General features: G+C 39.4%; 1 protein-coding gene across 1 annotated transcript in view; it reads left to right on the forward strand.

Moving 5' to 3' along the window:
- LOC128656389 (dynein light chain Tctex-type protein 2B-like) overlaps window positions 1-17,204 on the forward strand; it is a 48,402-nt gene that overhangs the window by 18,275 nt on the left and 12,923 nt on the right. Inside the window, exons 2-4 of the mRNA XM_053710262.1 lie at window positions 6,875-7,008; window positions 7,693-7,762; window positions 14,664-14,727. Coding sequence (XP_053566237.1) covers window positions 6,875-7,008; window positions 7,693-7,762; window positions 14,664-14,727 — 268 coding nt within the window. The remainder of the gene's footprint in view (window positions 1-6,874; window positions 7,009-7,692; window positions 7,763-14,663; window positions 14,728-17,204) is intronic.

Genomic DNA, 17,204 nt, shown 5'->3' on the forward strand with positions numbered 1-17,204 from the left:
TTTGTTATTCCGTTTTTATTAGGGTAACCGTACAGTCTAATAATCTGCCTCTCTCTATATTTTTCACAGGGGCAGCTGTGATTGACATCGGTTTTAGCCAAACATCAGCTCACCATGCGCCCCATGTGAAATCGGACCTGCATGCTCCCGTGCTCTCAACTCACTCATTGCTATGGACTGCGCATGCGCAATTCTTAGGCTAATTGCGCATCTCTAAATGATAATACTCATTATTATTATTATTAGTATTATCATTTAGAGATGCGCAATTAGCGTAAGAATTGCGCATGCGCCGTCCATAGCAATGAGTGAGTTGAGAGCACGGGAGCGTGCAGGTCCGATTTCACATGGGGCGCATGGTGAGCTGATGATTGGCTAAAACCGATGTCAATCACAGCTGCCCCTGTGAAAAATATAGAGAGAGGCAGATTATTAGACTGTACGGTTACCCTAATAAAAACGGAATAACAAAGTAAAAAAAGTTTATTTCTCTTGTTAAGTGTATCCAGTCCACGGATCATCCATTACTTATGGGATATTAACTCCTCCCCAACAGGAAGTGCAAGAGGATTCACCCAGCAGAGCTGCTATATAGCTCCTCCCCTAACTGCCATTACCAGTCATTCTCTTGCACCCAACGAATAGATAGGATGTGTGAGAGGACTGTGGTGATTATACTTAGTTTCATACCTTCAATCAAAAGTTTGTTATTTTATAATAGCACCGGAGTGTGTTATTCCTTCTCTGGTAGAATTTGAAGAAGAATCTACCTGAGTTTTTCTATGATTTTAGCCGGAGTAGTTAAGATCATATTGCTGTTTCTCGGCCATCTGAGGAGAGGTAAACTTCAGATCAGGGGACAGCGGGCAGATTAATCTGCAAAGAGGTATGTAGCAGCTTATTATTTTCTGACAATGGAATTGATGAGAAAATTCTGCCATACCGATATAATGTAAACTCAGCCTTAAATGCAGTAGCAGCAACTGGTATCAGGCTGTCATGTATGTATATTTTACACTTCAGTATTCTGGGGAATGGCACTTCACTGGAATTATACTGTATGCATAAAACTTTAGCCTAATTTGCAGGGACTAGCAACAGGCTTTTTAATAACACTCAATTTATTAATGTTAAACGTTTTTTGCTGGCATGTAAAATCGTTTAATTTTCTGAGGTACTGGGTGAAAAAATGTTTTGGGCACTATTTTTTTCCACTTGGCAGTCGTTTTATTTAATTTATGACAGTTTACTGATCTCTCTCACTGTTAGCTATCAGGGTTAGTTATCCTTTGCTAATGGGAGCAATCCTTTGCTAAAATTGTGTTTTTTACAAAGATTTGATGCTATAACTTTTCAGTTTATTAATTTTCAACTGTCATAACTTTTTCTGTGCTTCTTATAGGCACAGTACGTTTTCATATTATAGTAAATTACTTGAAAAGTATTTCCAAGTTGCTAGTTTATTTGCTAGTGTGTTAAACATGTCTGATTCAGAGGAAGATATCTGTGCTATATGTGCTAAAGCCAAAGTGGAGCCCAATAGAAATTTATGTACTAACTGTATTGATGCTACTTTAAATAAGTCAATCTGTACAAATTGAACATATTTCACCAAACAACGAGGGGAGAGTTATGCCGACTAACTCGCCTCACGTGTCAGTACCTGCATCTCCCGCTCGGGAGGTGCTTGATATTGTAGCGCCGAGTACATCTGGGCGGCCATTACAAATCACATTGCAGGATATGGCTACTGTTATGACTGAAGTTTTGGCTAAATTACCAGAACTAAGAGGTAAGCGTGATCACTCTGGGGTGAGAACAGAGTGCGCTGATAATATTAGGGCCATGTCAGACACTGCGTCACAATTTGCAGAACATGAGGACGGAGAGCTTCATTCTGCGGGTGACGGTTCTGATCCAAACAAACTGGATTCAGATATTTCAAATTTTAAATTTAAGCTGGAAAACCTCCGTGTATTACTAGGGGAGGTGTTAGCGGCTCTGAATGATTGTAACACAGTTGCAATACCAGAGAAAATGTGTAGGTTGGATAAATATTTTGCGGTACCGGCGAGTACTGACGTTTTTCCTATACCTAAGAGACTTACTGAAATTGTTACTAAGGAGTGGGATAGACCCGGTGTGCCGTTCTCACCCCCTCCGATATTTAGAAAGATGTTTCCAATAGACGCCACCACACGGGACTTATGGCAAACGGTCCCTAAGGTGGAGGGAGCAGTTTCTACTTTAGCTAAGCGTACCACTATCCCGGTGGAGGATAGCTGTGCCTTTTCAGATCCAATGGATAAAAAGTTAGAGGGTTACCTTAAGAAAATGTTTGTTCAACAAGGTTTTATATTGCAACCTCTTGCATGCATTGCGCCTGTCACGGCTGCAGCAGCATTTTGGTTTGAGTCTCTGGAAGAGACACTTGAATCAGCTCCATTAGATGAGATTACACACAAGCTTAAAGCCCTTAAGTTAGCTAACTCATTTATTTCAGATGCCGTAGTACATTTAACTAAACTTACGGCTAAGAATTCCGGATTCGCCATTCAGACACGCAGAGCACTGTGGCTAAAATCCTGGTCAGCTGACGTTACTTCTAAATTGCTTAATATACCTTTCAAAGGGCAGACCTTATTCGGGCCCGGGTTGAAAGAAATTATCGCTGACATTACAGGAGGTAAAGGCCATGCCCTGCCTCAAGACAGAGCCAAACCTAAGGCTAGACAGTCTAATTTTCGTTCCTTTCGTAATTTCAAAGCAGGAGCAGCATCAACTTCCTCTGCACCAAAACAGGAAGGAGCTGTTGCTCGCTACAGACAAGGCTGGAGACCTAACCAGTCCTGGAACAAGGGCAAGCAGGCCAGGAAACCTGCTGCTGCCCCTAAGACAGCATGAATCGAGGGCCCCCGATCCGGGAACGGATCTAGTGGGGGCAGACTTTCTCTCTTCGCCCAGGCTTGGGCAAGAGATGTCCAGGATCCCTGGGCGTTAGAGATCATATCTCAGGGATACCTTCTAGACTTCAAATTCTCTCCCCCAAGAGGGAGATTTCATCTGTCAAGGTTGTCAACAAACCAAATAAAGAAAGAGGCGTTTCTACGCTGCGTACAAGATCTTTTATTAATGGGAGTGATCCATCCGGTTCCGCGGTCGGAACAAGGACAAGGGTTTTACTCAAATCTGTTTGTGGTTCCCAAAAAAGAGGGAACTTTCAGGCCAATCTTGGATTTAAAGATCCTAAACAAATTCCTAAGAGTTCCATCGTTCAAAATGGAAACTATTCGGACAATTTTACCCATGATCCAAAAGGGTCAGTACATGACCACAGTGGATTTAAAGGATGCTTACCTTCACATACCGATTCACAAAGATCTTTACTGGTATCTAAGGTTTGCCTTTCTAGACAGGCATTACCAGTTTGTAGCTCTTCCATTCGGATTGGCTACGGCTCCGAGAATCTTCACAAAGGTTCTGGGTGCTCTTCTGGCGGTACTAAGACCGCGAGGAATTGCGGTAGCTCCGTACCTAGACGACATTCTGATACAAGCTTCAAGCTTTCAAACTGCCAAGTCTCATACAGAGTTAGTACTGGCATTTCTAAGGTCGCATGGATGGAAGGTGAACGAAAAGAAGAGTTCTCTCTTTCCACTCACAAGAGTTCCCTTCTTGGGGACTCTTATAGATTCTGTAGAAATGAAGATTTACCTGACAGAAGACAGGTTAACAAAGCTTCAAAATGCATGCCGTGTCCTTCATTCCATTCAACACCCGTCAGTAGCTCAATGCATGGAGGTGACCGGCTTAATGGTAGCAGCAATGGACATAGTACCCTTTGCACGCCTACATCTCAGACCGCTGCAATTGTGCATGCTAAGTCAGTGGAATGGGGATTACTCAGACTTGTCCCCTACTCTGAATCTGGATCAAGAGACCAGAAATTCTCTTCTATGGTGGCTTTCTCGGCCACATCTGTCCAGGGGGATGCCATTCAGCAGGCCGGACTGGACAATTGTAACAACAGACGCCAGCCTACTAGGTTGGGGCGCTGTCTGGAATTCTCTGAAGGCTCAGGGACAATGGAATCAGGAGGAGAGTCTCCTACCAATAAACATTCTGGAATTGAGAGCAGTTCTCAATGCCCTTCTGGCTTGGCCCCAGTTAACAACTCGGGGGTTCATCAGGTTTCAGTCGGACAACATCACGACTGTAGCTTACATCAACCATCAGGGAGGGACAAGAAGCTCCCTAGCAATGATGGAAGTATCAAAGATAATTCGCTGGGCAGAGTCTCACTCTTGCCACCTGTCAGCAATCCACATCCCGGGAGTGGAGAACTGGGAGGCGGATTTCTTAAGTCGTCAGACTTTTCATCCGGGGGAGTGGGAACTTCATCCGGAGGTCTTTGCCCAAATACTTCGACGTTGGGGCAAACCAGAGATAGATCTCATGGCGTCTCGACAGAACGCCAAGCTTCCTCGTTACGGGTCCAGATCCAGGGATCCGGGAGCGGTTCTGATAGATGCTTTGACAGCACCTTGGACCTTCGGGATGGCTTATGTGTTTCCACCCTTCCCGATGCTTCCTCGATTGATTGCCAGAATCAAACAGGAGAGAGCATCAGTGATTCTAATAGCGCCTGCATGGCCACGCAGGACTTGGTATGCAGATCTAGTGGACATGTCATCCTGTCCACCTTGGTCGCTACCTCTGAAACAGGACCTTCTGATCCAGGGTCCCTTCAAACATCAAAATCTAATTTCTCTGAAGCTGACTGCTTGGAAATTGAACGCTTGATTTTATCAAAACGTGGTTTTTCTGAGTCAGTTATTGATACCTTAATACAGGCTAGGAAGCCTGTTACCAGAAAGATTTACCATAAGATATGGCGCAAATACTTATATTGGTGCGAATCCAAGAGTTACTCATGGAGTAAGGTTAGGATTCCGAGGATATTGTCTTTTCTACAAGAAGGTTTAGAAAAGGGTTTATCCGCTAGTTCCTTAAAGGGACAGATTTCAGCTCTGTCCATTCTTTTACACAAACGTCTGTCAGAAGTTCCGGACGTTCAAGCTTTTTGTCAGGCTTTAGCTAGGATCAAGCCTGTGTTTAAAACTGTTGCTCCACCATGGAGTTTGAACTTAGTTCTTAATGTTTTACAGGGGGTTCCGTTTGAACCCCTTCATTCCATTGATATCAAGTTGTTATCTTGGAAAGTTCTGTTTTTAATGGCGATTTCCTCGGCTCGAAGAGTCTCTGAGTTATCTGCCTTACATTGTGATTCTCCTTATCTGATTTTTCATTCAGACAATGTAGTTCTGCGTACTAAACCTGGGTTCCTACCTAAGGTGGTCACTAACAGGAATATCAATCAAGAGATTGTGGTTCCATCTTTGTGTCCTAATCCTTCTTCGAAAAAGGAACGTCTGCTACACAATCTAGATGTAGTCCGTGCCCTGAAATTTTATCTACAGGCAACTAAGGATTTTCGACAAACGTCTTCCCTGTTTGTCGTTTATTCTGGTCAGAGGAGAGGTCAAAAAGCTTCGGCTACCTCTCTCTCCTTTTGGCTTCGTAGCATAATACGGTTAGCCTATGAGACTGCTGGACAGCAGCCTCCTGAAAGAATTTCAGCACATTCTACTAGAGCTGTGGCTTCCACTTGGGCCTTTAAGAATGAGGCTTCTGTTGAACAGACTTGCAAGGCTGCAACTTGGTCTTCTCTTCATACTTTTTCCAAATTTTACAAATTTGACACTTTTGCTTCTTCGGAGGCTGTTTTTGGGAGAAAGGTTCTTCAGGCAGTGGTTCCTTCCGTATAAAGAGCCTGCCTGTCCCTCCCGTCATCCGTGTACTTTAGCTTTGGTATTGGTATCCCATAAGTAATGGATGATCCGTGGACTGGATACACTTAACAAGAGAAAACATAATTTATGCTTACCTGATAAATTTATTTCTCTTGTAGTGTATCCAGTCCACGGCCCGCCCTGTCACTTTAAGGCAGGTAATTTTTCCTTTAAACTACAGTCACCACTGCACCCTATGGTTTTCCTTTCTCTGCATGTTTTCGGTCGAATGACTGGTAATGGCAGTTAGGGGAGGAGCTATATAGCAGCTCTGCTGGGTGAATCCTCTTGCACTTCCTGTTGGGGAGGAGTTAATATCCCATAAGTAATGGATGATCCGTGGACTGGATACACTACAAGAGAAATAAATTTATCAGGTAAGCATAAATTATGTTTTTTTAAATATAAGCACATCGATCTGCTAGTTAAAGTAAGAGCATCTAGAATATGTTTTTCAATACATACGAATTTACCATCACTTTAACTCAGAGAGTGGCATGGATGTTTTGCTCACTAGAACATTCTAATCTACTCTTTAGTACGTACACACCATGTTCCTAGATCGCCATCTAGTGCATGTTTTTGTGCAAACCTTTGAGCTATAGAAAGGCTAAACATTCTTTTTTTTTTTTATCAGGTTTGTTACAAACTTGCAAACTATTCTCAATAGTCTAAGCTAAAATGTTACTTAAAGGGACATGAAACAATTTTAGAAGCATAGTATTGAGGTTATTTACCGTCTCCCTCTAGCCATGGGTGCCGCAATTTTGAAGTGTATCTTTCTTTGCATTGCAGTGCTGACATGTTTGAATGTATCTGAAGGAGAGTTGCTGCACATATGCAGGTTCCAGAATGGCAGCACCCTTAATTAGAGGGAGGTGCATGACATGTATTTAGTGTTTAATATGCCCCTTTAAAGATAGTCTCATTAAATATGTTGGTAGTGGTTTGTGATATTATAGTCATAGGCCACATATCGGTGCTATAATAATGAGTTTATGGTGGTATTTTTTCCTTTGCAGATTTAGAACGGCAGCAGTAAAAGAGTGTATTCGATCAGTGCTAAGGCAAGAGCTTGCAGATAAACAGTATGTGCCTGAAGAGATCCCACAGCTTACACGCTTTTTATCAGATACAATAAAGGACAAACTCAAAGGTAACAAAAAAATGGATTTTATTATTCTAGTTAACAAAAATTAAATTTTGAGTGGCTAAAATAATTAAAAAAAAATAACTAACTAATATTCACCTATAAAATTAAATTTATGAAATACAAATAAAAGTATAGCTGTAACATCTTAACAAATATCATAGGGCTTTGATCAATATAATTGTCAAAAGGTAAAATTTAAAAAAACAAAAACAAATGAAGGGCAAATAATTTGAGAGGATTCCAAAATATAATATTTACTTTTAATGGAGCAGGCAGTATAGCATCTAATTGGCTGTACCACCTGCCAATTCATTTAAAAAAAAAAAATGTTGTGCAAACAGAAGTTTAGATCCGCATTGGGTGCATGATTACTTGTGTCTCGTAGGTCTCCCCTGCTGAATAAGTAACCGAGAGCTGTAGAAGCAGAGAGGCAGAAGAGTTCTCTGATATCTTTCCATGGGGCAGATGATATGGGACTGTATAGCCTGTGATTAAATAGAAAAAAATATAGCTTCAGGGCAGGGTAGTTGGCCACATTAATACACACACAGGTTCTAAACAGTGGTTTGGACACTTTTTTTTAAAATAAATACAGCCTTAAAAAAACAAATTTATGGTACCCTAAATTTTTAATTCTCGTTCATAAAAAAATAATAATCTGTATATATTTCTTTTCATAATCTTCAGAAAAGGCATTTGACAGATACAAACTAGCGGTGCAAGTTGTTATTGGTGAACAGAGAGGAGAAGGAGTCAAGTAAGTATTTTGCATATATCAGATGGTTGAGGAACAATACTAATTGTAATAAAAAGGTAGGAAGAAATGGTTTGCTGCTTTTTCTGAAATTAAGACATTTATTGACATAAAATAAATGGTTTATGTTTTTATAGACAGAGGTCTCCAATGTTTTCAAATAAGGTGAACACATTTTCTTAATACTGTTAATCGTAACAAAAATATACTTTTCCGTACAAACCCATTATTAAATTACAAATGGAGCGGTTATTTTCACTACACTTAGTTTTTCTGCGCGTGTCGAGTAGCGCGCATATTACAATTTTGAAAGTAAAATGTTTTTGTTCGCTAACCTGATACGTGCAAAATGCCGAAGTTAAAATATCACTACCGCGTTAATGTTTGCCCCCATAGGCTTCAATGGAAAGCGAAAAGTGGGGGAAGTCTCACAAATCTGATCGCATTTAACCATATTGTGCTAACCCAACATAAAATATTAATATTTCACATTCCAATGTTCTTCACATAGAAGAATATGTTCTATTTATTCTTAAATACATATATATATATATATATATATATATATATATATATATATATATATATAAGCAATGCACTCACCAATCCAAAATGTGTAGTACCGGGGTGCTGTGTAGAAAATAGCAAAGTTGAAATCCATTCATCCAGAACAGAACACCGGATTTTCATTAGAATAAAATGTCCTTTTCTTTCATGTAATTAGCAAGAGTCCATGAGCTAGTGACGTATGGGATATACATTCCTACCAGGAGGGGCAAAGTTTCCCAAACCTCAAAATGCCTATAAATACACCCCTCACCACAACCACAATTCAGTTTTTACAAACTTTGCCTCCCATGGAGGTGGTGAAGTAAGTTTGTGCTAGATTCTACGTTGATATGTGCTTCGCAGCAGGCTGGAGCCCGGTTTTCCTCTCAGAGTGCAGTGAATGTCAGAGGGATGTGAAGAGAGTATTGCCTATTTGAATACAATGGTCTTCCTCTACGGGATCTATTTCATAGGTTCTCTGTTATCGGTCGTAGAGATTCATCTCTTACCTCCCTTTTCAGATCGACGATATACTCTTATATACCATTACTTCTACTGATTCTCGTTTCAGTACTGGTTTGGCTGTCTACTATATGTAGATGAGTGTCTTAGGGTAAGTAAGTCTTATTTTATTATGACACTCTAAGCTATGGTTGGGCACTTTATATGTAAAGTTCTAAATATATGTGTTTAAACTTATATTTGCCATGATTCAGGATAATCAGTATTCCTTATTTTCAGACAGTCAGTTTCATTATTTGGGATAATGCATATGAAATATTTTTTTCTTACCTTAAAAGAATTTTTTCAATTGACTTTTTTTCCCTGTGGGCTGTTAGGCTCGCATGGGCTGAAAATGCTTCAATGTATTGCGTCATTCTTGGCGCGGACTTTTTTGGCGCAAAAATTTTGTCATTTCCGGCGCCCTAATTGACGCCGGAAGTTTGTGCTTGTTTGCTTCATTTTTGACGTTCAGACATTTTTTTGCGCCAAAATTGTGGGCGTCGTTTTTTTCAGCGTCACAGGATGTGGTGTCATACTTGGCGCCAAAAAATATGGGCGTTGTGCTTGGCGCCAATAATGTGGGCGTCATTCTTGGCGCCAAAAAATGTGGGCGTCATTCTTGTCTCCACCTTTTTTTCACATTATTTCAGTCTCATTTTTCATTGCTTCTGGTTGCTAGAGGCTTGTTCATTTGGCATTTTTTTCCCATTCCTGAAACTGTCATTTAAGGAATTTGATAATTTTGCTTTATATGTTGTTTTTTCTATTACATATTGCAAGATGTCTCAACATGACCCTGGATCAGAATCTACTTCTGGAAAGACGCTGCCTGATGCTGGTTCTACCAAAGTTAAGTGTATCTGTTGTAAACTTTTGGTAACTGTTCCTCCGGCTGTTGTTTGTGATAACTGTCATGATAAACTTTCTAATGCAGATTGTGTTTCCATTAGTAATAATCCATTACCTGTTGTTGTTCCTTCAACATCTAATGTTCAGGATGTCCCTGTTAATGTAAAAGAATTTGTTTCTAAATCTATTAGGAAGGCTCTGTCTGTTATTCCTCCTTCCAGTAAGCGTAAAAGGTCTTTTAAAACTTCTCATATTTCAGATGAATTTTTAAGTGACCGCCATCATCCTGACTTATCTGTTTCTGATGAGGATCTATCTGGTTCAGAAGATTCTGCCTCAGATATTGACACTGATAAATCTTCATATTTATTTAAGATGGAGTTTATTCGTTCTTTACTTAAAGAAGTGTTAATTGCATTAGATATGGAGGAGTCTAGTCCTCTTGATACTAAATCTACTAAGCGTTTAAATTCGGTTTTCAAACCTCATGTAGTTATTCCTGAAGTTTTTCCAGTTCCTGATGCTATTTCAGAAGTAATTTCTAGGGAATGGAATAGTCTGGGTACTTCATTTACTCCTTCTCAAAGGTTTAAGAAATTGTACCCTGTGCCATCTGATAGATTAGAATTTTGGGATAAAATCCCTAAAGTTGATGGGGCTATTTCTACTCTTCCTAAACGTACTACTATTCCTACGGCGTATAGTACTTCCTTTAAGGATCCTTTAGACAGGAAGATTGAATCCTTTCTAAGGAGAGCTTATTTATGTTCAGGTAATCTTCTTAGACCTGCTATTTCTTTGGCTGATGTTGCTGCAGCTTCAACTTTCTGGTTGGAGGCTTTAACGCAACAAGTGTCAGATCATAATGCTTATAGCTTTGTTAAACTTCTTCAACATGCTAATAACTTTATTTGTGATGCCATTTTTGATATCATTAGAATTGATGTCAGGTATATGTCTTTAGCTATTTAAGCTAGAAGAGCTTTATGGCTTAAATCTTGTAATGCAGATATGACTTCTAAGTCAACTTTGCTTTCTCTTTCTTTCCAAGGTAATAAATTATTTGGTTCACAGTTGGATTCTATTATTTCAACTGTTACTGGGGGGAAAGGAACCTTTTTGCCGCAGGACAAAAAATCTAAAGGTAAATACAGGGCTGCTAATCGTTTTCGTTCCTTTCGTCAGAATAAAGAACAGAAGCCTGACCCTTCCCTTAAAGGAACGGTTTCTGTTTGGAAACCTTCTCCAGTCTGGAATAAATCCAAGCCTTTTAGAAAGTCAAAACCAGCTCCCAAATCCGCATGAAGGTGCGGCCCTCATTCCAGCACAGCTGGTAGGGGGCAGGTTACGATTTTTCAAAGATATTTGGATCAATTCGATTCACAGTTTTTGGATTCAGAACATTGTTTCTCAAGGATACAGAATAGGTTTCAAGATAAGACCTCCTGTGAGAAGATTTTTTCTCTCTCGCATTCCAGTAAACCCAGTGAAGGCTCAGGCATTTCTGAAATGTGTTTCAGATCTAGAGTTGGCTGGGGTAATTGTGCCAGTTCCAGTTCTGGAACGGGGTCTGGGGTTTTACTAAAATCTATACATTGTACCAAAGAAGGAGAATTCCTTCAGACCAGTTCTGGATCTAAAAATATTGAATAGTTATGTAAGAATACCAACATTCAAAATGGTGACTATAAGGACTATTCTGCCTTTTTGTCCAGCAAGGGCATTATATGTCCACAATAGATTTACAGGATTCATATCTTCATATTCCAATTCATCCAGATCACTATCAGTTTCTGAGATTCTCTTTTCTAGACAAGCATTACCAGTTTGTTGCCCTTCCGTTTGGCCTAGCAACAGCTCCAAGGATCTTTTCAAAGGTTCTCGGTGCCCTTCTCTCTGTAATCAGAGAACAGGGTATTGCGTTATTTCCTTATTTGGACGATATCTTGGTACTTGCTCAGTCTTTACATTCTGCAGAATCTCATACGAATCAACTTGTGTTGTTTCTTCAAAGACATGGTTGGAGGATCAATTTACCAAAGAGTTCTTTGATTCCTCAGACAAAGGTAACCTTTTTGGGCTTTCAAATAGATTCAGTGTCCATGACTTTGTCTCTAACAGAAAAGAGACGTCTGAAGTTGGTTTCAGCTTGTCGAAACCTTCAGTCTCAGTCATTCCCTTCGGTAGCTTTTTGCATGGAAATTCTAGGTCTCATGACTGCAGCTTTGTATGCTGAACCAGTGGTGCAGGGATTATACAAGGATATCACAAATAATATCCTTAAATCCCAATGTTCGATCTTCTCTGACTTGGTGGTTGGATCACCATCGTTTAATTCAAGGGGCCTCTTTTGTTCGTCCAACCTGGACTGTGATCTCAACAGATGCGAGTCTTTCAGGTTGGGGAGCTGTATGGGGATCTCTGACAGCGCAGGGGGTTTGGGAATCTCAGGAGGCGAGATTACCAATCAACATTTTGGAACTCCGTGCGATTTTCAGAGCTCTCCAGTTCTGGCCTCTTCTGAAGAGAGAATCGTTTATTTGTTTTCAGACTGACAATGTCACAACCGTGGTGTATGTCAATCATCAAGGTGGGTCTCACAGTCCTCAAGCTATGAAAGAAGTATCTCGGATACTTGTATGGGCGGAATCCAGCTCCTGTCTAATTTCTGCGGTTCACATCCCAGGTGTAGACAATTGGGAAGCGGATTATCTCAGTCGCCAGACGTTACATCCGGGCGAATGGTCTCTTCACCCAGAGGTATTTCTTCAGATTGTTCAAATATGGGGACTTCCAGAAATAGATCTGATGGCCTCTCATCTAAACAAGAAACTTCCCAGGTATCTGTCCAGATCCAGGGATCCTCAGACGGAAGCAGTAGACGCGTTGTCGCTTCCTTGGAATTATCATCCTGCCTATATCTTTCCGCCTCTAGTTCTTCTTCCAAGAGTGATTTCCAAAATTCTAATGGAACGTTCGTTTGTACTGCTGGTGGCTCCAGCATGGCCTCACAGGTTTTGGTATGCGGATCTCATTCGGATGGCCAGTTGCCAACCTTGGACACTTCCGTTAAGACCAGACCTTCTATCTCAAGGCCCATTTTTCCATCAGGATCTCAAATCCTTAAATTTGAAGGTATGGAAATTGAACGCTTGATTCTTAGTCATAGAGGTTTCTCTGACTCAGTAATTAATACTATGTTACAGGCTCGTAAATCTGTGTCTAGGAAGATTTATTATCGAGTCTGGAAGACTTACATTTCTTGGTGTTCTTCTCATAAGTTCTCCTGGCATTCTTTTAGAATTCCTAGAATTTTACAGTTTCTTCAGGATGGTTTGGATAAAGGTTTATCTGCAAGTTCTTTGAAAGGACAAATCTCTGCTCTTTCTGTTTTTTTTCACAGAAAGATTGCTAATCTTCCTGATATTCATTGTTTTGTACAGGCTTTGGTTCGTATCAAGCCTGTCATTAAGTCAATGTCTCCTCCTTGGAGTCTTAATTTTGTTCTGAGGGCTTTACAGGCTCCTCCGTTTGAACCTATGCATTCTCTGGATATTAAATTACTTTCTTGGAAAGTGTTGTTCCTTTTGGCCATCTCTTCTGCTAGAAGAGTTTCTGAGTTATCTGCTCTTTCTTGTGAATCTCCTTTTCTGATTTTTCATCAGGATAAGGCGGTGTTGCGGACTTCATTTCAATTTTTACCTATGGTTGTGAATTCTAACAACATTAGTATAGAAATTGTTGTCCCTTCATTGTGCCCTGATCCTAAGAATTCAAAAAAGAGATCTTTACATTCTTTGGATGTAGTAAGAGCTTTGAAATATTATGTTGAAGCTACTAAAGATTTTAGAAAGACTTCTAGTCTATTTGTTATCTTTTCTGGTTCCAGGAAAGGTCAGAAAGCTTCTGCCATTTCTTTGGCGTCTTGGTTAAAGTCTTTGATTCATCATGCTTATGTGGAGTCGGGTAAGTCCCCGCCTCAAAGGATTACGGCTCATTCTACTAGGTCAGTTTCTACTTCCTGGGCTTTTAGGAATGAAGCTTCTGTTGATCAGATTTGCAAAGCAGCAACTTGGTCTTCTTTGCATACTTTTTCTAAATTCTACCATTTTGATGTTTTCTCTTCTTCTGAAGCAGTTTTTTGTAGAAAAGTACTTCAGGCAGCTGTTTCAGTTTGATTCTTCTGCTTACGATTTCAGTTTTTTTCATTATTTAGATTAAAACTTTTGATTTGGGTTGTGGATTATTTTTTCAGCGGAATTGGCTGTCTTTATTTTATCCCTCCCTGCTAATTACATGAAAGAAAACATAATTTATGTAAGAACTTACCTGATAAATTCATTTCTTTCATATTAGCAAGAGTCCATGAGACCCACCCTTTTTGTGGTGGTTATGATTTTTTTGTATAAAGCACAATTATTCCAATTCCTTATTTTTGATGCTTTCGCTCCTTTCTTATCACCCCACTTCTTGGCTATTCGTTAAACTGAATTGTGGGTGTGGTGAGGGGTGTATTTATAGGCATTTTGAGGATTGGGAAACTTTGCCCCTACTGGTAGGAATGTATATCCCATACGTCACTAGCTCATGGACTCTTGCTAATATGAAAGAAATTAATTTATCAGGTAAGTTCTTACATAAATTATGTTTTATTGATATAAAGTTAAAACATGAACTTCCCCAAACGTTTCGGCACCCACTGGCGCCTTGTTCACTGGGAGCTAAAGTGCAAAAAATTTATTTTATATATATATATATATATATATATATATATATATATATATATATATATATATATATATATATATATATATATAATCTCTGATGTTTGCCAAGAAAGAAAATAATTTATCAGGTAAGCATAAATTATGTTATCGCTCGCATGCTACATTCAGCGCACCACTTCTGTAAAAAATAAGGCTTCTATTGTCGGAAGAATACTTTTTGTATTGTTCAATTCTTCTAATGCATTCTACAGTGCTTTTTTATTTTCTACCCTCAGAATGGCTGCTAGATGTTTCTGGGATGCTGACACTGATAACTACGCTGAAGACGTTTTTATGAATGTAAGAATTTCCTTTTGCTCCTGTACTGGGTGCTGTAAAATATGATGATTTCAATGATTATAGTTCACATACTATAGGAGGGTTAATGTATTTGACTATTTCTGTATGCCTCACTGCCTGAGGTGTGCAGAAATAGTACAGTCTCACCTCTGTTGGCGAGACCTACGCTATTACAGCTCTGTAAGCACTACAGTCAGCTGACTTACAGGCTACATTAGCTGTTGTTAAGGGGTAAATCTTCAAATATAACCAGAGAATAAAGTCTAAATTATTCTACTTAGCAATTCGAATTTATTCTGAAGAAGAGACTAATGTATAGTTTGATTCAATGTTATGGTTGCTTAGTGTCCTCTTTATTTGAGCGATAGCTCTAGGAGTGTAAGTTCATTGCTGGGAGAAATATATATAGTTTCCAAAAGCTCCCACTAGATCCTATTTTGTGTAGAAATAAAGAAAAAGCCAATACCGATGATTGGTGGGCTACTAATACAAATATGGAGACGCTGAATTATTTTGTTGTAATTGTAAGAAATAAAAAATATATCATTAAAACTGTATAATTGTGAGCATTGAAACCGTATTTGGGATTTATAAATGCTTATCCTGCAGAGACTCGAGATAAGTGATCTACCCTGTACAGTGCACTATTGTGAGTCTAGAACATTTTAAGTTTATACTCTGCAATTCATACTTTTACTTCCAAGTTATGAGATACGGAAGTTATTTTTTGCCAATTAACCCTGTTACTGACGCTAAAAAACACTAGCACCTCTATGAGATTAACCCCTACAAAGGGATTAAACACATAGTAGAATTGCCACTCAGGACCAGCAGCTGCTGATTGTACTAGTGCCAATGCCCACTCCCTTTGCGGGGGTTAAACACATAGAGGTGCAGGGTCGCTAGTCTTACACTTACATGCTTTAATGAAATAAAGCATGGACATTTTTGACTATAATGGTGCTTTAAAATGTGTTTTCATTCTATCTTTTATTATAAGATCTTTTGCTATACCATCACTTCCTGTATATGTGTTAAAAAGGGACATGAAACCCAAAATGTTTTCTCTTGTAAGGTGTATCCAGTCCACGGATCATCCATTACTTGTGGGATATTCTCCTTCCCAACAGGAAGCTGCAAGAGGATCACCCACAGCAGAGCTGTCTATATAGCTCCTCCCCTAACTGCCACTACCAGTCATTCTCTTGCAGCTCTCGACAAGATAGGAAGTAGCTAGAGAGATGTGGTAAATTTATGTAGTTTATCTTCAATCAAAAGTTTGTTATTTTCAAATGGTACCGGAGTTGTACTGTTTTAGCCTCAGGCAGAAAGTTGAAGAAGAGTCTGCCTGTGGTTTTTGATGATCTTAGCAGGTTGTAACTAAGATCCATTGCTGTTCTCACACATAACTGAAGAGATGAGGTAACTTCAGCTGGGGGAATGGCGTGCAGGGTCTCCTGCTATGAGGTATGTGCAGATTAAATTTTTCTAGAGAAATGAATATGCTAGAAAATGCTATTAATACCGGATTTATTTAAGGTAAGCCTGATTACAGTGATTTAATAACGACTAGTATCATGCTTGCTGTAAAAGGTAATATTCTTATTACTTTCTCACATTACTGAAAATAACGTTTGCTGGAAGTGTTTAAACGTTTTTTTCTACATATTGGTGATAACATTTTATTGGGGCCCAGTTTTTTCCACATGGCTGACTAGATTTTGCCTAGGGTTAGTTTTGTTAGGCCCTCTCACTGTGAATACAGGTTGGGAGGGGCCTATTTTCACGCCTAAATGCGCATTAGATTTTGCAATTTGAGACATCCAGTTTCCCTGAAGGAGTTCCCTGAACACTTAGGACCTCTACAAAGGGTTTTTGTGCCTTCAAAAGTCGTTGTATCGGAGGTAGGGCCACAGCAGAGCTGTGGCAGTTTGTTGTGACTGTTAAAAATATGTTTATATCGTTTTTTTTATCCGGTTTTGAAACTAAGGGGTTAATCATCCATTTGCAAGTGGGTGCAATGCTCTGTTAGTCTATTATACACACTGTAAAAATTTCGTAAGAAATTTACTGCTATTTATCACTGTTTTTCAATTTCTGACAAAATTTGTTTCTCTTAAAGGCACAGTACCGTTTTTATTTTTTGCTTGTTTACATTTATCAAAGTGTTTTCCAAGCTTGCTGGTCTCATTGCTAGTTTGTTTAAACATGTCTGACATAGAGGAAACTCCTTGTTCATTATGTTTAGAAGCCATTGTGGAACCCCCTCTTAGAATGTGTACCAAATGTACTGATTTTACTTTAAGTTATAAAGATCATATTCTGTCTTTAAAAGATTTATCACCAGAGGAAACTGACAAGGGGGAAGTTATGCCGACTAACTCGCCCCACGTGTCAGAACCTTTGACTCCCGCTCAAGGGACTCCCACTCAAGTGGCGCCAAGTACATCTAGCGCGCCCATGGCGTTTACTTTACA

The sequence above is a fragment of the Bombina bombina genome, chromosome 4, assembly GCF_027579735.1.
Source record: "Bombina bombina isolate aBomBom1 chromosome 4, aBomBom1.pri, whole genome shotgun sequence".
NCBI lineage: Eukaryota > Metazoa > Chordata > Amphibia > Anura > Bombinatoridae > Bombina > Bombina bombina.